Consider the following 22130-nt stretch of genomic DNA (forward strand, 5'->3'; position numbering starts at 1 on the left):
ACTGCAGAGAAGCCAAGCAACTAGCCTATGTTAGGACCTAAGGCAAGTACACGGAATTAATTTATACACCTTTCATTATATTGACTACTTTGTAGCTTACCAAGTAGCTAAAGCAGCAAAAGTATGTAGTCTTCAGGCCTGACGAGTAAGTACAGAAGAGTAAACTAAGGGAAAATGATTTAGCCTAGACATATCAGTATCATACCAGTAAAGTTTCAGTGGATTTTAGTAAATACTTACATTTAGAACGGATTTTTTTTTGTGGTGATTGATAAACTCCAGGAAACAAACACCAATATTTTTAAAGGAGTGCTAAAATCGTTAGGAAAAAGCAAAATTAAAAGCTCACATCAGCAAGAATTAACCTCCCACAAAATCAAAATAACACAAATTTTTATACATTCAGCAACTACAAAGCATGTACTGCTTGACAAAAAGTGAAAAGAAAAATGGAAATGGAAAACGATTTGATGGTTTTTGTAAGCTAAGTGAGTGAAAAAGAAAAAAAGAACAGCCTTCAGAAGTAGGAAAAACCTGAAAACTACCACCTTGTCTTAGCCAAAAGGTCTTTCACTGTGGGTAGTCTTAAAAATACTACGGTTGCCCAACTGTAATGCATTCTTTCCTTTATCATGTGTCTTGTTGGTGTGGGCTTAGTTTTGCTTTAAAAATCAACGTTTATTCAATTTAAGAATCAAAGCTTGTCTTACTGACATTACGCAGGGTCCTCAATTTACATTGATTTCTTTATCAGAAAATCTGAGTTGAAGCTTGAATTTTAGTAGACTTTCTAAATATATTCAATATAAACTACAGACAATGTTACAGCTTTTATATTACCAGTCTAAGCATATGTGGTGGTTTAACCTCAGCCAGCAACTAAGCACCAGGCAGGTACTCGCCCATTCCTCCCCACTCCCAGTGGGATGGGGAGGAGAATCAGAAAAAAAGTAAAACTCTCAGGTTGAGATAAGAACAGTTTAATGACTACAAAAAAATATAATAATAACAATAATAATAACAACATAATAATTCCAATTAAAAGGAATATAAGAAAAAGAGAGAGAAATACAACCCAAGACAGACAAGTGATGCACAGTGCAATTGCTCACCACCTGCTGACTGACGCCCAAGCAGCGAACTGCCCCTCCTGGACAACTCCCCCCAGTTTATATACTGAACATGATGTTCTGTGGTATGGGATATCCCTTTGGCTAGTTCAGGTGAGCTGGTCTGGTCATGCTCCCTCCCAGCTTCTTGTGCACTTCCTCGCTCGCAGAGCATGGGAAACTGAAACATCCTTAACTTGGGATAAGCGCTACTTAGCAACAACTAAAACATCAGCATGTTATCAACGTTATTCTCACACTAAATCCAAAACACAGCACTGTATCAGCTACTAGGAAGAAAATTAACTCTATCCCAGCCAAAACCAGGACAGCATACTTCTAAGTTTTTTTTACAAAATTAACTTCAACTGCTTTTGCTTGTTGCTAGAGCACATAAGCTAAAAGTATGGGGTCTTTTCCACCCACAACACTTAAATGGCTCAACTGATTTCTGTCTTAGGTGAGCAAGCCAAGGGTGACTGGAAGGAACAGAAATGCAGGGTATTTCTCTACCAAAGTGAACATCAGTTCTGATAGACAGCAATACTAATTACTGACAACAAAGACATCCCTGTGTGCATGCGACAGTTTGTCCATCCCTGTTGTCTCTACAGACCTCTCCGTTCCTGGGGGCTCTGTCCTAATGCTGCTAAAAAATGGCCAGAACCAATGATATCCCTGGTGAAAAAGGCCCAGCAGCAGACACCCTCTGTCTGTATTCTCTTATGGAGTTTATTCCAGATCCGAAGAGGAATTCTGTGTTTCCCTGTTCCCAGCAGGGTCCTGGGTCTTGCCACCTCCACTCATTACCCAGGTTATGTTTCCTTTTTGTCTGTTCTCCTTCCTTTTTCTCCCAAATTAGCAGTCTAGCATTGATAATAATAGTAGGAAATGGCAGAATGAATGACCTTTCCCATTTAATTCAATGACATAAATATCAAGCATTTATCATTTACTCAGCTCGTAGGTCTGCTAAAGACAAATTCACCTGTGACACATGCATAGAGATAAATTCCTATCTCTTTCTAATATACTTCCATTAGTATCAGATTTATCATCCATTCTCCTAAAGTCTTGAGTACCACCCATGCAGCGTAGGAGAAGATGACTCTATTCAACTCAACAGGATTCTATTTTAAAAACTCACAGCACACACTCTCAGAGCTATGACTTCATTCAGGCATATTTGCTTAAGCTGCTGTCTCCTTTGTTGCAACACTGAGCTGAAAATGGATATGTAATCCACTGCTTATACGTACCCTTTATTCAACATATTGTTTAAGATTCTGCCTGTGCCTAAGCTACATCTACTAATCTTTTCCCCAAGAAGCCTAGTTTCCTCACTCAAGCTGTAGAGGTATGTGAGTTTTTCTCTGAAAGTTTCCCAGTTCTATGATATATTGAGTGTCATCATGTATGCACTGCAGTACACCCGCAGTACCTGACACATCACTGCTTTAAATATGAATTTGGTGTCAAATCTTTACACATCACTGAGACGTACCCATTTTTTCCTGTTAGATAAACACACATACATTTCCTGTATATGTATACAGATATCAAACAAATGTTTCAAACTGGCATGCTTCCTTCAACCCCTTTATCTCATCTGAACCATGAATCCCTGAAAAACTGTTATTCATTTCGACCTTTAGGATTTCAGAGCAGTATAAAAAGAGGCTGATCTAGGGGAAAGACATCCTTGTGAAATTAAATTCCCCAAATTCAAAATCAGTCCCATCTGTGATGTATTTTCTTTCCTTTCTCTTTCCTCCATCTCTTACTGGTCTTTTACTACCATTCCTTTATGCCCACATGTCATGATGGTTCTGTTACTACATCAGAGACCAGTTCTTATTTTCCTAACTGCACTTCTTGAATTCATAAGCTTTACTGTCATTCCATTCACTTATTGTCAGTGGATTCCCTTTTACTAAAGGTGCATCTCTCCAGGGTGTGCAGTATTTTTAGGGAATCTTTCTTCTTCTTTTTCTCCTGTTTTACTGCAGTAGAGATGATATTCCCTCACATTTTTAACCAGTTACCATCTATGGGAACACAGATGATAGTCCAGTGAAATATAGGTGGATTTGGTTGGCTAGGCATGGCCTTGTCACCAAACAGATCACTGACTAACTGCAACCAAGAAGATTCACGAAGCCTCGATGATATATGAAAGAACCAGAAAGAGTGACTCCATCCAGAAACATTTTAGTAGCTGCTTAGGCAATTCTTACTGCTTATAAACCTTATAGCTATATAAGCAATATTCCTCATAGTAGCAGCAGAAGACAAGCTAATACAACAAATATCAACTAAGTAGTGCCTCTATATACCTTTTCTGACTACCAAGACATTTCAAAGAAGTAATACAAGTAGGACCCAAGAGGTGAAAAGATATGAACAGTGACAAAAAGAGGGCATGAAAGAAAACCACTCTTGCATACTCCATTAGTGCCTGTCAGCTCTTGAAAAGAAGAGACTCAGTCACCATTATGAGGGTAAATAGTCGTTATAAGGATGAATTTTATTAACTCTATTTTACAACTTTCCTGTTTACAATTATATCCATCTTATTACATAAGCAAGACTAATGAAAAATCCTCTTTTTTGTTTGTTTTTTCTTGATGTATTGTGCAGATCTGTAAGAAGATCCTGTAATTTAACAAATCTGGTTATGGCAGAGTGTGTGAATGTGCACACGTGTGTGTGTGTGTGTGGAGGAGGCAGGGGAGAGCTGTGTAAGTATCTACCTTTCAACTCTGCTTTAGACCTGGCCTGCTTCAGAAGCAGAACATTCCATCATGCAGGGTATCTGCCAGCACTAGTGATAGAGAAATTAAAAAAAAAGAAGGTAAAAAAAAAGTTCAGTCCCTATTTTAACCTACTCTACACTTAGCACAAAGAAGTACACACCAGATGTGCATGGGGGAAGAGAGAGCATAGGTATTGTGTGTACTCTAGGCACCTAACTTAGGACCCAATATTCTGTATCAAGTTGGTAGAGACACTGGTTCTTTCTAAGCATGATTTAAAATGCCTAAGTGAAGTTTTCTAAATGCTAACACAGAGCAGTGAATTCCCCACCGAGGGGCACCTGCCTGACTCCACCATCCTGACAGCCCAGGAGCTGAGGTACCGGGTGGGAATTCCTCTCAGGTGCTTGCATGGATGGGCAAGTATGTCAGCAAATAAAAAAAGAGATACAGAAAATGACACAGATCTCCAATATCACGAACTAGAAACACCTACTTTAAGATTATGCTGGCTGGCTAGTGAAAGAGCTTGTATTACTTCTGCAATCATAGGGAGACTGTAAAGTAGGCACAAGAAGAAAGGTGTTATAAAAGAAAATAACTGTATGTTATCTTGTAAATACAAGAACTCTTGTTAGAAGAACTTCACAGACATATAACTTCCCTAAGGGATTATTTAACGCCTATGGAATGTGATTTCCCTTTCCAAGGCCAACTTCCTTATGGTAGCACTACTCATTCTGTGGGATATCTAGTGAAACCACTGCTGTGTAAAACATTCTTCTTCATGAAATTAGTAAGCTAATAATGTCCAAGCAAATATTTATTTTCTTACACTGTAGGAACATTAATTGAAAGACAGAATTTTCTAACATATTTTTAATCAAAAATTCAGATGGTCTAACATTCCTGAAACATTAATGTGGAGACAAAGTGTGGAACAAAAACCTAGGCAGAGCAATGTAACAAAATAGCGTCAATCAGAAATATTTATGTAAATTCGTAAAACTACTTTTCAGCTCACCATCAGCTCCTGCTGAGACAATTATTGATCAATAGTCTGTCAAGTATAACATAATTCTAGAGATTTATTTTCTTTGTCCCTCACCTTAACCTAAGACCTGCTGAATTGCAATTGAAGTAAATAAATCATCTTTACTTTTTGACCTTTTAAAAAATATTCACTAAGCACATTTTATCTCTATCAAATTTGATGTTCTAAAGGGACTCAGGTGGCTGCGTTAGCATACTGACCTTATGCAACTTTTAGAATGGCTATGATGTAGAACATGATACTTTTAGTAGAACTACCTAGTTACTCACCATCTCACACTGATTATTTGGGCCTAGGCTGAACCTTACATAAGAGGCAGCATAAACCCACACCACTCTAGGAAAGATCTGCACAATCAGGAAAACAGAATTGGCAGGGACCACATCATTCATCAAGACAGGTTTCTCACAAACGCAAGTCAACACTTTACATGGAAATGGTCCCGGAAGATTACCCATTCCTTCCCTCAGCAAGCATGCCTCAGCACACTCCTCTCAATAAATTTCACATCTTCAAAATAAATGGGATGAAAGCTCTAAGTTAAAATGTTCCGCTAAAGAAAACCAGAGACAACCCAATGCCAGAGTCTCAGGTCTCTGCATGAGCACAAATCTTCTCCACCTTCCTGATGGATTATGTGGGTCAAAAATTGATGCAATTTACTGTGAAATCATTTAACACTGCAAGAACTCAGCCAACTCAGCGGCCATCACTGCGCTGGGGTAAGAATGGTACTCTCCTGGCTCAGACCTCTGGATGCCACCATTCACAGCTTACACGGCAGACACTGAGTCTCATCAGTCTCCCCCAGATCCCAGCCACAGCTGGGCACTACCAATACAGGGAGGTGTCTGTGAGAGTAGACAAAATCTTGTCCTAAATTGTGCAGGCAGGCCTACGGTGCAGAGATTAGAATCAAGTTCTCCTGAAATCTGGAGAGGTTAAAACACAAGGTTTGCATCTCCCTTATATTCAAGTTATGACAGCCACACCTTCCAAACTGCCTCAGAGAGGGCTGTTCTCAAGTACTCTTCTGGCACGTGACGCTATCACCAGTTTTCACTTTTGCAGAGATTTAATATACCTCAGAAAAATAATAACTTTTTTTTTTTTTAAGTTTATCACTGACTGTGTTGTTATTCCCCAGTTCTCTCTCAATCACCCAACTAGTCCACCTGTGAGGGCAAATGAATGCCCACACCTCACCAAGCCATCTTTATTGAATATGCCAACACTTGCACCAAACAACAGAGCAGCTAGGATCTTCAGCACAGTCATTCTCCAGAGACTTCAAACCAAAAGGTAACAGGGAACTTACTACAAATCTAGGTTTTCTAATTCATGTAAAAACATATTAGCGGCATGTCAAAAGCCAGCTATTTTTAAGTGGTATAATCATAAAATGAAATGTCAAATATTAACTGTTCAATCCATTCATCACTGTAGCTCTGTATAACTGTCTCGTCTTAAATTAGTAAGGAAACTGTCTAGATGCTGCAGTTTTAAAACTAATAGTTTTCACCTTCCAGAAAAAGTCAGGGCTTATGCTCACCCAGAAATCCAATTAGTCATCCATATGTGATAGGACAAGGGGTAATGGTTTTAAACTAAAAGAGAGTAGACTTAGTCTAGATAAAAGGAAGAAATTCTTTACTGTGAGGGTGGTTGGACCCTGGCCCAGGGTGCCCAGAGCAGCTGTGGCTGCCCCCTCCCTGGGAGGGTTCAAGGCCAGGTTGGACGGGGCTGGGAGCACCCTGGGCTGGGGGAAGGGGGCCCTGCCCAGGGCAGGGGGATTGGAACTAGGTGATCTTTAAAGGTCCCTTCCAATCCAAACTACTCTGAAATACTGCAGAACTAATTTACTCAAATTTTGAAAAGCAAACAAAAAATCGCAACAAAAGAGAAACCTACGTGAACAGAGATGCATGGGCTTACATTCCCTAAGCCAACCTGAGCTGCCTACTATGCAGGTCTGAGGATGGACGCACACAGCTCATTACAATAGCTAAAATGCCAAGGAGTGGTTCTTGAGAATATGTTCTTGGGTTTGGTGTGGCCACCAAACCATCTTGTTCCTTGTAAATGGTTTTCTCTGCCTGAGTTTACATTAGCTCTCAACAGCATTATGATGGTACCGTGCCACTTTTATACTTTTCTTTGTTCCAAATTGGTCCAGTTCTCAGCAGAAGTGGCAGCAGTGAAACCACCACTATAGCATCTGAGGAGCTTTGGAGAAATCTGCTGGTCACCCCTTTTTTAATCCTGATGGAATTAGAGAGAGACTGAGGAGTTACCATAAATCACTTATAACTTGGCAATAGCCTCTGTGCACCAATCTTCCTTGTGGCTGCTCTAGGTTGATGGGGACCTGAATATCTGGCCTGGTGAAGGCACTCAGCATGACCAGAGAGACTCAGATGTTGTGCCTTCAGATAGTATCTTTCTTACTCGCCTCTTACAAGGTCCAAGTAATAACTGCTGGAAGTTCAAAGCCTCCTTGCAGTCACTACATTCTGAACAAGCATTTGAATAATCCCAGATCCATCACTGCTTCAATGCTGATTTTACACCTGCATTAATTAACTGAAACCACGAGAGCTCCAGCATCCCCCATCAGTGTAACACAGAGGAGGGCTACACTCATAACTCCTATTATTGTCAGCAGTACTTATGTGTATGTGCTGGGCAGAGAAGAGCAGCTGTCCTCTAATAAGGTGCTAGTCATGACAAATATAATACTGACATGGGACCCACATAATTGTCTTTATAAGCACACTGCAAAGGAAGAATGATTGCAAATGCCAGCAACCAGAAAAAAACACAACATTCTCCCCCCACTTTTTTTATTTCAATTCGCAAAGAACAGCACATTTCTGCAGCAAATAGAGCTTACTAAACCAGCTGCCTTTTGTTATTGTCCTTATGCCTATCTGTGATATTATACAACAGATACCACTTTATCGGTGTCCATAAATAACTTTTATTATGCATCTGAAAAAGCACAGTTTAGCACGACGCAGAACAGACATCATCTCTTCCAGCAGTTGAAGCCAACAACTTTGTTCTGTACCTGCCATTACGACCCTACCCCTGGGTGATGGGGAAAAAAAAAAAACAGAAAGATTGTACCAGACAGCAGCTCCTCTAAATATTCTGAGAGGTTGCCAGCACCAGAAACAGGCATTACTAGTTATATCGCTGAATGCTTCATCCAGCTTGTTGTGGTTTTCTTTCTGCAAGTACCAGATTTACTGCCAGCTTCACACTCAAGAAAGCCAGTCTGATAAAATCCAAGACAAGAAACTCTCTTTTCAGGATACACTGAAGCCCACATCTTATGTTAACACTACCAGTGCCATCATCTGGCTTGTTACCAGCTGCTGTCACTGCCTGCGACTGCTACTAGTGTCAAAGGAAATAAAAGCTAACTGGCCTCAAGGGCCTGAGATGGGCATGGCCAAGAACTTAAAGAAAAAAGGGAAAATCAACTTTATAGCTAATAGCAAAAACAGTATCCATATTTTCCAGTCTTTTTTTTTTTTTTTTTTAAGACAAGTGTCTTATTCTTTCGCATTCTTTTAGCTGCTAATCTTTTCATTTGTTTTACTGCCATTTTCTCTGCCAATTTGAACAGTGATGTAATGACATACGACTGCCTGATAATCAGTGGTACTCACAGCACCTTTGTCACTGGTGGCTCAAGTGCACAATGAACACTATCTTGGGTTTAATGTATCTGTGGCTTTGTGAAGGCAGCAATGACACACAATGAGCTTTTTTCTCCTTTTGTTTCTGTGCTCTGTAACAGAACAGCCTGCCACAGAGACTGCAACCAGAGGATAATGAAAAATGCTGGGCCATTGTTGGTCACTGCAAAAATTTGCAAACTTCACATTTTGCTTAATTACTGAAGAATGACGTTTCAAAGATCCCTGCATTGTTCTAAAGAGACATCACAGCATCTATATTCCTTTCCTCACAAAAGCTTTTTATCTTCAAACGATAAGAATATACTTGTTGAGGGCCAATTAGTAGTCCGTCTATGAAGAAGTTTAAAGGAATTTTTAATTAGTAAATTGACCCATGGTGTGAGTCACCTGGAAAAGAATTACATCATTTCCTAAGACAGTTAAGCTTTCCTACACAGATATGAGTCAGTACCTTAGATTCAAGAGTCTCTCTTAATATTATCTTGTTCGTGTAGACCAATTTCACTCACTGCCATGGGATCACTCAGACAGTAAATGTTACTCAAGGTGAACAGGAACAGCCCTCTGACCCTTGTTCTAGGCCTCTGGCATGACTTCCATTCATCCAGAAGAAATGTTATGCATCACTCATGTATAGTCTGACTAAATAAATTTAAAAAAAAAAAAGTTTCACTGCCTAAACTCTCTCTTTTAGTACAAAGACACTACCAAAAATCAGCAGACTTAACTATATAATAAAGCAAATAAAGGTGCAGGCAGAAGTCTCTCTCACCACCTGCAAATGGACCTGCATTTTTGCCTTCTGAAAGGTGACATGACATATAAACATGGCAGGCATCATTATTTCAACATGCCTCTCAGAAATAATAGAATTAACCTCATATGCTGCCTCTGTACAAAACTTTGCCAATGAGAATTTTTTCATAAGAAAAGAAGGGTAAGGAAACCAGACCTCAATCTGTTATGGTATGAATATAAGATATGATAGACTGCTCCTATTCCCATTCATGTAACTGGTATTTTGCGAGTTACATGTAACTGGTGACTTGCCACTAGAGATGCAGCCTAACATCCCAACTCAGAAAAAAGTCAGAAAAAAACAAAACAAAACAAAAACCACAAACAAACAAACAAAAAAACCCGATGTTAGAAAGCTATTACATTTAACAGCATAGGAAAATCTGAGATTCATTTATGTCATATAAATGTTACTTTTACTGATTTTAGCAATCAGTAAAATAATCAGCATTTCTTATATACATTACATCATTACGCAGGCAGCAAAGAAGCAAGTTTGTGTATAAAAGGTAAATCTAAGCCTCAAATGAAAGACGTTTTCAAGGTATCTGGATATATGTAAACATTTAAGTGGGAATCAGCAGAGCCCTAAACTGATAAACATTTCTCATAAGTTATGTATGAATTAAAATCAAGTTTTTATTAAAAATGCATAAGTATGATCTGTGGTGAATAGAACTATTAGCTATGCATGTTTACTTTTTAGTGAAGACAGAAATCAGTAATTTTTCTTCTAAATGTCATTTCTATCAGAGGGTTACAGAATGATAAAATGCTGAAACAATTCTCAGATGCCATCCAGCTGGTACATACACATCTGGGGAGAGGGGATAAAATAACAAACACACAGAGGGGCAAGAAAATGTCATTTCAACTATTGTGTCCATTCTACTTTACAAGCCAGGTGGTACTCAACAGCCCCTCTCTTTCACTCACCATAATAATAAAAAAAAAAAAAAGATTAATCTGGATGACAATAAATTATTTGATGTTTCAAAATTACTGTGTTTTCAGCATAGTTTTTATAATCACACATTACTTACAGTGGTCCCTGTCTTCCTCAATCCTGTTGGAAGCTACAGAAAGTCACCTAAAAACCAAAGTGAGCATAAATTGGTTTTATCCATTTGATTTTAGAATTTTTTTTTTTAGGGGATCTTAAGGGACATATGCACAAAACCTGACATTGCTCTGGTGAAACCAGGCTCCTTAGTTTCCTTCTGCAGTCAATGAAGGGACAAATACCTTTCCAAAACAGCTTTTCTCAATCTGTAGATCATAATCATCCTTAAAATCAAAAAGTCCTCAATAAAATGACTAGTGAAAATGCAAGAGGGAGGAACATGTATATAATAAGTACTGTGGATGACAAAACAGCATCCAACGGGTCTGAGACTTCCTCTCTCCCTGCCCCTCCCAAAAAAAGCCTACTTAAACTGAAGGACTATACTTAATGCCCAACTCTAAAGGGCAGTATAGGGAAAGAAACGTTAGATGCTCGGACCTGGTCCCCGAAGGAGTCCTCCTTCTGACCACATAGGGGCCTAGAGAGATTATTCTGATTTAGTCAGGCCATTGATACCCTTGCCCCCACCCAAGTATGTAAATACTCACTATTGTTATTCTCCACTAAATGTCACTTAAACTCAGAACCATAAATACATGCTGTAGAAATTAAAGATTTCTGACACACCTCTTCTTCTAAAATGTCACATCTCTTTTGGAATTGCACACCTGGGATAATCTCTTGAGCCCAGTGGGACTATGGGACTAAAAAGGCAGTTTTGAGTGCAGGGGGATACCCAGGTAGTTCACTGGGCACTGACATCAGCCTCCAGAGCAGACACAGGCTGAATCTCACCTATCCCAAGCCCAGGGAAGTTTCTCAAAACTTCATGCTAACTGAAACTAGATGTTGAGACCCACGTCATCAGATGCACCAGGGAAGACTTCAAATGGATTTAGATTCTTTCCTGGAACAAGTCACCAAGCACTTGTTTACAAACTTTATCTGCTGTACTTGCACTGTATACATTCCCACAGCTCAGCCTGGGACAGTAAAGTCACTACCAATTCAAAACATTCTGTTTCTGCTTTCAACCATTCTGCAAGGGAGTCTGTTCCTTTCTGTTGACTACAGAATGAGAGATTTCTCTCCACTGACTACAGAGAGTTTTTAGTCTTTTAAAAATGCTTACTTAGTGCTTTTTGTAAAGAAACAGAAAAAGGGGGAAAAAAAAAAAAACACACACTGCTGCTCATCATTCAAGGTGCTAACTCAAATCTCTGTCAATATAAAATTAATTCCTACTGTCAAAGATTTGCCTCATGGCTATACAAGAAAAGTAACTTCGCTAGATATTCTAGGTCCCTGTATTCAGGTAGCTTATTCAACTCCTCTCAATCTATTTAAACCTTTCCCTCCTACCCATCATCACAGAATCTGAATGTTGAGTCTGCTCACCAAACTCTAAAGAAGCTCAGCTTCAAAAAGCAGTGAATTAAACTTGCTATTCAGCTGGTCTGAAAGCTTTTACCCCTTTAACTTAAAACAAAATACCCTGCTTTTCTTGAAGTGCATGACTGGCTATTCACAACTATTATTCACTCACACTTCTATGAAAAATAATAATGTACCATTCGTAGCACCAAGCCACTAAAATTAAATGACATAATGGATCGTTACCTCTGACATCACTATTTTTGACCTCAAGTTATCAGAAAAAACTGGTTATGAATCCTCAGTATTTTACCTCAAAAACAGAACAGAAAGAGAGTTTATTTTTCTACCAAGGTCTCACTTAAACCTAAAGAGGTTGCTACATATTTCTTTCATAGCAACAAGACATGTTAGCTCTCTAAATTCATGATCAAGTCCTTGTTTTATGTATTCCCAGCAACACCTCAAAATCTACTCCTTAGTATTATACAGCAGCTTTCCAATGTATATCTGCCGAAAGTCTGCTATTCACAGGACTGGCTCCTTTTCACTAATAGTAGGATCACAATGTTTTGGGGTACAATGAAACTAAGACTTTCACTTTTTTTCCTATCAAAATTGAAACAAAGCAAGAAGCAGAAATTTAAAGAAGGCACAGGCACAAGTTGTTGACAGTCACAATTTCAAAGGCAGTACTTAAATAGAAGAACTACACAAACCAGAAACCAATTCTTTCTACTCCCTTTCTAGATTGATAAACCTACAGGTCCACAGGCTGAGTACAGCAACAACATCATTTTCCATTCCACATGGAAAGCCCACGTCTTTAATTCCCATTTAGCTAGCAGAAAATTGTAGGAACATGTACATGTCATCAGAATTTTCCATTGCAGATACTTCCCTCCTAAAGCTGCTATTGAAAACCATTGGCAACAGTGACACCGAACTACAATTAAAACACACAGGCAAAGAGGGAAAAAAAAAACCTCCCCAAAACCCAGCAATTGAAAGCAAACACCAAAATTTTCACTACAGCTTCCCTATAGCAAAAATGAAAAAAATAAACATGCTACATATGCTCGTTATGTGGTTTTATGTGCTCTTGGAAAGTACCCTGATCATATGCATGGTATAAGATGCTGTATTAACAAACATATGTTCTATATTACATAGAACTAGAGAGTAACTAGTCCTAGGGAGTATCTGGTGCGAATACCTTCGCTTTGCTCTCAGAGAAGCCTCAGCTGTAATTGGGCAAACCTCACTTCCTGAAGGTCCAGAGACAATTTAGCCTGCAAACCATTAAAACGTTGAGTTTTTCCCTAATAAAGGATATTCATGGTATTAATCTGTGATAAACCTTGTAGGCAGATCTGTGATATAGACTAGAATTGCCATGATCACCATTCCTGAAATGTCTGAATGAGCATAAGAATGTCCGCGGTTCACGTTCAAAAAAGGCTAACCAAAACTTGGCAGCACTGATCGCTAATGCAGACTTTTTCTTGAGGAACCAAGCTCTGTTCTCTGTACTTACATGTCCTGTTGTTTCATAACGCATGTGAGAATTGGAAGAGAACAGGACACTCTTCAGCCTTATATAATGTGTACAAAACAGATTACGGGCATATTTCATGTTGCCAGAAGAAGTCACAGAACACATACGGTAGATACTACTTCCCAGTTTGTGTGGAGTAAATTTCCTATGTTTGAGTGGTTCCACCACTTCATCTGCTTTAGATGAAATATGTGTCTTCATGTGCAACAAGGTAACTCAATATGTGTTTATGGACATTGGTATCACAGATGTATATAGAAATTACCTCAGCTGACACAGTTTTTGAAATAAAGTATCTGAATTTTCTCTTAATGGGCATTATTCACATATGGAAAAGCACAGAACAAGGACATTTCCTTATGAAGTGCTGTCCTTTCTCATCACTGCACTTGGGAAGAGAGCTTCCAAGTTGAAAACACACAGTCCTTGTTCCCGTTTTCTCACTGCTCCAAGTTTCCCAAGCAGCAACAGTGGACATGTAGAAAGTTTCAAACTGGGTTCCATGGGGCTCTTGAAGCCTTCTAGAAAGCACAGTATTCTTGGCAGTTTCACCTTTGCTACTCTCGCTATTAAAAAGACTAAGCAATGAGATATTAGTGTTACTGATGTAAGCTATTAATAGAAAAGGAGACACCCAAAAATAAAGAGGTTTAAAGGACAAAATGCAATAGCAGAGAATTCTTTTAGTGCAACCAGGATAGCTGACATACAACAAAAATCACCAGGGCCCCTACGCCCCAGGTTTACTTCAGAAAGGCAAAGGACGAGACCAAAATTAGTATCTTAAAATAAAACTGAAAAGATGTTTTGAGGTAATTAGCTTTGAATACAGAAGGCAATGCCTCGTTCCTAACATCAGCAAAATTAGCTTTTACTTGCTGTTAATTCTTCTCATTGGCTACAAATGCAGAGGAAAATGAGCTGTCAAAGGTTGTTTTCCATAGTACAAATGAGAGCACAAACAGGAAGGTATATGTATGTTAATAAGTAGGGGAGCAATGATCAGTATGCCCTTGAGAGCAGAAACATTCCTTGAGCTTTCTGATAATCTGATGGTACAGTATGTTGCCTTAGCTATAAGCATTTAAAATGCATTTATGAAAATAATTCTGCTTGAGCAGGGTCTCTCGAGTTGATGTAGCTCTACTCCTGCACCAGTAACACCTTTTTTTTTTTTTCCTCCACTCGCAACATCTACATCATTTGTATATGTACAATATACAACAGCTCCTCTAATGAGCTGCAGTATTCCTCAGTATTATTTATTGTACAGTGCCTACAAAGACCAATTAGATCACCACACCCCAGTTCTGCAGAAATGGAAGAAAATATTTTCACTCAAAAAATAGAAGAAACCTTTATTTTTATGAACTTTTTTCCCCTCAAACAGAAGTATATTTTCTACTTCAAACATGACCATTTTAAAACTGAAACACAGGTATCAGTAATAAATAATCTTCGCATTGAAAGTTTTATGCTTTTTTTTTTATTTTAAAAAGTACTTTATCATTGTAGAAAGGCTTCCCATGCCCATCTCCTCAGGCCAGATAACTTTTTCATCCTTCCTTCTTGATTTGCATCTGCATTAACGTGGCTGTTAATTCTAGGGTGACAGCATTTGTTCCTTCAAGTAGTCTTTACCTAAAAAGCAGTGAGTGACAACTGATCAATCACCCATAGACCTGCTTAGGAGACTCAAGTCTCCTTGACTTAACACTCATGATCTGTTCCCAACTGATGGCATATGGCACATGAAGGAATATGACAAGTAATTTTAAGAAAGTGCATCATTTTTTCCATTCCCAATTCCTTTCTCCCATGTGAATTATTATTCCTGCTTCGAACCTATCTAAATGTCATTACATAGGCCAAGTGTGATTCAGAGGTTTGCGTTGCTGCTAGCATGTCCTTTTCTGGCTCAATAAAAATTTTCAAGTTTGCTTTCAGTTTATGAAAATATTTTAAAAGTTCGCTTAAGCTACTCCAGAAAACAATAATTACTTTAAAAAAAATATATATACATTTGACCCCATAGTTTACAACCACCTTTAGAAAGCTTACAGTAATGCTACAATTCTACATTAGCTTACCTGCCCATCCATTTGTTGTTACATTCCTACGGGGCATTTCTGTTGATGTTTCTACTATGAGTTTTGCACATATTTCTGTCACCATGAGTTAGCAAATATGTTTTCCTTCACAGAGTTTCAAAACAATTATAATTTAAAATCTTAGCACATTCCACTGTCATCATAAACTCCCGGTTGTTGAATGCATTAAAAAAAAAAAAAAAAAAAAAAAATCAAACTTTTATCCATAATAGGTACTATTTAAAGCAGTTTTTGTTCCCTTTGTGAGGAGGGGAAAAAAAGAAAAAAAAAAAAAAAAAAAGAAAAAGTATGCCTCTGAAACTTAAATGGATCTGAAGAACTTCGGTGATTAATTTTATGCTTCCAAATTGCTGGAAAAGGTTACATTCCTACCATTCCACTCAAGATTCACTACTTCTATTTGAGATTCTTTTTTTAGACAGCGTGCATGAATAAATCACATCTGATAAGATACTTCCAGCTACAAAGAATCAGATAACTTAGGTGGAGAACAGCATATACAAATAAAATGTTTTCCAGAATACAAAAGGATTAAGGGTTGATTACAACCGATGGAAAGACCGCAGGCATTTTCAACTTCTCATCTGCTAACACATCTTCCTTTTCCTACCTATTGTTTAACTGATTTAGGTCCCTGAAATCTACTGGGTTTTTTCTTCTGTAGTTCTCTTAATACCTGTCTGCAGGAGGGGAATTGGTGTCAACGCTGGTTGCTATTGACACCGACTAACACTTTCTCAGCGAAAGTATTCAGTAAGAGGTAGAGGGATGGAGTAACATGAATTATTTCCTTCCTGCTATAAGGTTAACTGCTTAACAAAGGTGCTTCCAGCACCTGCTCTGCCAGCACATGAGCACTTGGGCTAATGAAAATAAGAAATGGGGCATGTTCCACTGATAGGTCTTAAACTGTGTGTCACTGCATCCAAATCCACAGGAATTCTACACATCTTGTATCCCGCTTGATAACAATGAAATAATCCATGTATATATTACAGGAAGGGGCATTTCTTCAGTTTCTTAACTTTAAACCCAGACACTTTTAAGGTGCCACAACACAACTGCAGTCTAACCGTCTTGCTAAGCAGATCTATTTTTAGGCAGGTTCTTTGTTATTGTATCTCGGTGCCTACTTTTCAAACTCAGTCTAGTTTCGTTGGTAGAAGAGCTTACAAGTGCTGCCACACGTCTCCTCTAAAGGTAAGTATAAATACATAACTGTTTTAGTTCTGTAAGAAGATAACGATACAATCTTAACATAGTCTGGCCAATGAGTCTGAAAAGGGGGGGGGTAAAGAGAAACACACACATCCGCAGAAGGGCTCAGGCGTAAGAACTTCACACGCACACACCTGCACGGCAAACTGCTGGCACGCCGTGCATCACCCGTGACACGGCCGCGTCCCCTCTCCACGCCAGGCCAGCCCGCCACCGGCCTGCCGGCGGCAGCCGGGTGCCAAGTTGTTGAGCCAACGCTTGGGAAAACTGCCCGAGTTGCCGAACTCCGCCGGGCGCCCACCGCAGCCTCCCTGCCCGAGCTCCCGCGAAACTACCTGTAACGCGGCCCGCCTTCCCCACCCTCACGCGTCTCCCCCACCCCACCCCACCCCGCATCCTCCTCGCCCAAAGCGCGGGCGCTGCCCCCGAACACCCCCCACCCCCCCCCCTTCGCCATCACCCTCCCACTCCCCGGGCTCCCCTCCCGGGTAGCGGGGGGAGCCACCCCACCGTCCCCTCTCCCTCACCAGCCTCCCCCCCTCACACCCCCCGCCCCGGGGCCGCCACTCACCAGCTGCGCGCCGCACACCGCCACCAGCGTGCACCGGCCGCTGCAATAGCCCATGGCTCCCGGCACCCCGCGCCGCCGTCCCGCCGCGCCGCCGCCCGCTCAGGCGGCGGGAGAGCACCGCCCGGCCGCCGCCCGGCTCCCGCCTGCCGCCGCCGCCGCCGGCGCGCCCCAGCCCGGGACCCGCATGGGGGCGCGGCCCGCCGCCCGCCCCTAGCCGCGGCCGCAGCGCCCGCCGCTTCGGCGGCCGCCGGCAGCGGGGCCGGCCGCCCCCGCGGAAGGCGGCAGCGCCGGAGGGAGGGCGGCGGCAGGTGCCTGCGGGAGCAGCCGCGCTCTGCCGCGCGGCCCCGCAGGCATCTGGGCTTCAAAGTTTGCCCCCCTCAACTCCGCTCGCAAACCATCCGGGCTCGCCGCTGTCTGCGGCGGGGGGGGGGGGGCGGGGGGGAGGGAGGGAGGGACGGGGAGGGGAGGGGAGGCGAGGCGAGGCAGGCGGCGGTGCTGAGCTCAGTTCACGCGCGGAGAGCGGCTTCCCTCCTGCCCACGGCACGGCCGCTCCCCCCACCCTCCTTACTCCTCCTCCTCCTCCCGGTAGGGCTCAGGCAGCCCCAGCCGTGGAAACCCCTCGCCCGGGGGCTCCCCCGCGGGAGGGCGCGGAGGGGCGGCTGCCGCTTTGTCTGCGAGGGGCGGCTTCACCCTCCCGGGCGCCTTTGTCTCGGCGGGACACCTCTCCGCGCCCACCCCGCCCGGGGGGGGGGGGGGGGGGGGGGGGGGTCCGCCGCGCCCGCTGCCGCCCAGGCACAACCCTTCTGCCGGTGGCGGGGGTGGCTGGGCGGGGGCCGGGGGGGGGGGGGGGGGGGGGCCGCGGAGAGCACGGCGCAGCCCGCAGCCGCGGCAGAGCGCGGGCGCGGAGCGGAGCCGGCGCAGCAGCGCGGTGGGGCGCGGTGCTGCCGCCTGCCGGGCCGCGGCCGGAGGCGCAGGGGGAAGCCGCCCCAGCCGGCTCTTCCTCCGCGGCTGCCGCCGCCTCCCCGGCCGGCACCGGGGAGAGCTCCCCGAGGGCGCCGGAGCCACGGCGGCCCCCACCCTGCCCTCCGCAGCGGTGTGTCCCCCCCCGTCCCCCCCCCAAAGCAGAGGGCAGGGGCGGAGGCAAATGAGAAGGGGCTGACTTGGAGGACCGGGAGGGATCCGGGGGCAGAGGCCGGGAGCTGCAGGGTGAGGGCGGGTAAAGGCGGACAAGAGCGGGCAAATTTAGAAAAAAAATAATACTTGTTTTCAGGGAGCTGGTTCTGCTCACCATCATGACGAGGAACGTTTGCGCTTAGCGGCATGGTCCAGCCTTTCTCTGCTATCAAAAGCATCCAGAATACATCAAGTTGGTGGGACATGGTATGTCAAGTTCTGGCATGTCAATCAGCGTCCAAAGGCTTTTACTTACTGTGTCATCAGCAGCGGTCTTGACATCGCATTCAGTCCAGGTCACTTTTTTGCTGAGCTGCCCATTACCAGAGGTAGTTTTAGCAGTGACATCAACAATTTTGAACTGGACGAACATCACTAGGTTTCCTGAGCACAGGTGGATGTTTGTTTACAGCGCAAGTAGTCTGTGAAACTGGAAGCTCTCTGGAAGCTTAGAACCCCATGTAGTTTGTCTCTCACTTTCCAAGTGGGTTTGTCAAAATAGTTGGCAGGCTGTCAAATGAACAGTTATGATTCCTAAAATGCCTTATAGCGTAATGAGCACTCCATAGGCAAACAAAACATACACAAAGGTGACAGTGGTTGGCCTCTACTCCATAAGGAGGTCCTTCTGATTGTCAGCTTCTGTGCTATCAGAAACAGCACTGACCTGTCAAATCCCTGGTCACACAGCGCACCGGACACAGCAAACACGTTCACTTTAGGACCTAAGGAGACAAAGGCAAGGGAGGGCTGTATCTGAGAACCAATAAAGCTGTGGAGCAGCTGAGGCTCAGAGAGCAAGAGACATCCAGCAAGTGGCAGAGAATAGCTCAGGTATTTCTGGACTCCACTAGTCTTTCTTGACTTTTCCGGCATGCCATTCATGCATTTTACAGAAGCGGCATTGGTGTGGAAATATTAGCTGGTATTACGGTTTTTGAACTTTAGGTATGAACTAGGCAAAGTGTAGCAATAGACTCGGCAGTTACTGTATAATTACTTCTGTCTTATCCCAGGCATGTTAGCCTTTTTGTACTGAACTAGTATAGTGAATCCTGCCTGCCTGAGGAGTTAGGGTGGTCAAAAACCAATGGAAAGCACTTTTTGTTTACCCACAGACATTGTCTCCTGGTAAAATGAACAAAGTGGCAAGAACGGTCTATCTGATTATTTGAGACTGGGAGCTGCGAAGCTAACAGGAGAAGGAGCAGCTTGAGAGGAACCTAGCATTAGTGATCTCTGTGTGTTTATTACAATAGGAGATTTCCTAAGGAAATTGTGGGCAGTAGTGACAGAGTCCAAAAGGATGATCTCTGTGGACTCCTATAGCTTCCCAGAGCTCTCTGATCCTTTCCTTTTCTCAGCACCTTCCTCTATAGCTTTTCTTTTTAGTAAGAATCTCTACTTCTTTGCCTCCTCCTGGACTTCAAAGTAAAAGTGTCATTTTCTGCCACGGTTCTCCAGTTCCCCCTGGTCAATGTCTTACCTTTCCACACAAGCTGCCTTTCTCCATGTCACTCTTATCTGTTCAACCTCTCCTTCCTTTGGGCTTCTCTGGATTGTCTGCACCCCGTTTTTCCGCAAGAGTTGGGTAGCCTTTTTCGCTCTGTCCTACAACATCAGATGTATGAATATGGACTGCATTTTGTTCTGTCTCTGCTTATGGCTGGAGCTGCTTGGTAAAGTCCCTCTTAGGAGCAGAGTAAGACCTCAGTAGAGGCAGATGAAGTCAAAGTCAGTTGTGTGAACTGCTCTGCTTCGCGACCTTTGAGCTCTGGTGCTGCCTCTGTCACTGTTTCCTTCTGCTGCTAGTCCAGTCTTCCTACCTTTCCAAGCATGAACCTTCCCAAAAGCCGAGATTTAAAGAGAAAGTTATTCCTCTATCTCCGTTAAGCTTGTTGACAGTAGTGATGTTTAGGTTCTCTGTGAGTCTCCAGCTGTAAGCCACCATTGAGGTATCAAAGAGGATTCCTCCTCCCTGTAGCCAACAGACTCACCACAGTTGGGCTTGCTGTAGGCTTGCCTTCTCTTGCTGTCTGCAATTAGAGAAGCTACAAATTATATATTGGGATGGGAAAAAAAAATAAGTTATGGTATGACTATGTAGAGCAGGCGGGGAAGGATGAGTGAAGCACTACCCGTGAATCCTTAGAGTTTGCTCCCTGAGCTATCGAGGTGAGCCACAGCCTTCAGCTCTCGTTAGGTCAAATGCTCAGGGCCTTTCCCAGGCCAGTCTAAGCCTGTTCTTGGGGCCCCACAGCTTCAGCGTGCGGCGAGATCAGCTGTGTACATACAGTAATATTGGTTTGTATGTTCCCAGTTAGACTTGACAAAAGGCCTGTTGTGTGTGCTCAGTGAGTAATTTCCAAATGTTCATAACTTTGTCAAAACAAAATCCATTTTCTGCAAAGCCAGGCTGTGCAGTACTCTTCACTGAAGGTTATTCCATGCAAAATATTAACTTGCAGATTTCATTGGTTTTACCAGTTGGTTTGTAACTGTGAAGAGGCCACAAGGGGAAAAAAAAAAAAAAAAAAAAAAGTTAAAAATAGGTTTCCCTGTTTCCCTTCACTCTTTTCATAATTAAGTGTGATTTTATTCTTAGTTTGTACAGCTCCTCTCTGGGAAGAGATCAGTTCCAAAATTTGTGACTGTCAGTAATGACTGGAAACAGGAGGCTACGGATTCATTTTACAGTCCCAGTTATAAGAGCTCATTGCTAGTGCCTGTACACTCATGGTGTCTGCTTCTTTGAGGGGAGTGGGGAACACACCTTTCAGTGGCATAATGGCGAAAGCCCGTGTGCCCCCCAGTGCCTTCCCACAGTCCCATTTGACAACATTTACTTATTGGTTGTAACAAAAAAAACTGTCCCTAACCTGCTCCTTCCCTGAGCCTGGGGCAGCGCCTGGGGGAGAGGGGAGCCCGGGGAGGGCTGCAGCCACCAGCCCGCTGCATCAAACCCGCAGCCACAGGGGAGAACAAGGACTTCGGAGAACAAGCCGCAGGCCAAACGAACCGGCATGAAGGGCCACAAGCAGCTTATGAACCGTGGCTTGTACGTCCCTTTCCTTTAATAAAACTTTTATGTGCAATCTGTGAAAGCCAGCGCAGCGCGGGTTCGGCTGCGCATCATCCCAAACATTCCAGCCATGTAGTAGCCTGCCCGTCCCCGCCGCCGGCACCCTGTCTGCCCCGGCTCTCGCGGGCACTGGGAAGGCAGCGTGGGCTCCTGCCTGCTGTATCCGTTCTGATATCAAACCAGCCTGAGTGTGCTTGGTAATTGATAATGTTGTCATCGGTAGTAAAGGGAAAATAATGTTTCAGTTAAAGCAACACCTTGTTAACAGAGCAGACCTTGCTGTGTGACGTGCATATACATTATCTGGGGAAAAAATCAATTAGGGGGGAAAATACATGATTAAAACATAATACAAAATTATTGCAGACTTAAGCACACTGCAGTAAGAATTCTATTCAAACCTGTAAGATTGTAGCAGTATTAAATTGTTTTTTGAACCTCATCCCTACCATGAAGATTGAGTGTCAGGTACTTTTTTTTTTCCTCCTGCAGAATTTCAAGACTTGATTGCCCAAATGACAGTTTACTTATTTTACTGTCACATACTTTT

General features: G+C 42.7%; 1 protein-coding gene across 2 annotated transcripts in view; it reads right to left on the reverse strand.

Annotated features, from left to right (window-relative positions):
- NKAIN2 (sodium/potassium transporting ATPase interacting 2) overlaps nt 1-17727 on the reverse strand; it is a 554761-nt gene extending 537034 nt beyond the window's left edge. Inside the window, exon 1 of one of the 2 annotated variants that reach the window (XM_032998052.2) lies at nt 17326-17727. In XM_032998052.2, coding sequence (XP_032853943.2) covers nt 17326-17379 — 54 coding nt within the window. In that variant the 5' untranslated portion in view covers nt 17380-17727. The remainder of the gene's footprint in view (nt 1-17325) is intronic. The other variant, XM_042795904.1, reaches the window with a different exon arrangement.
- Between the last annotated feature and the right edge of the window lie 4403 nt (nt 17728-22130).

Source organism: Tyto alba, unplaced genomic scaffold (genome assembly GCF_018691265.1).
Source record: "Tyto alba isolate M040663 unplaced genomic scaffold, T.alba_DEE_v4.0 Super-Scaffold_22, whole genome shotgun sequence".
NCBI lineage: Eukaryota > Metazoa > Chordata > Aves > Strigiformes > Tytonidae > Tyto > Tyto alba.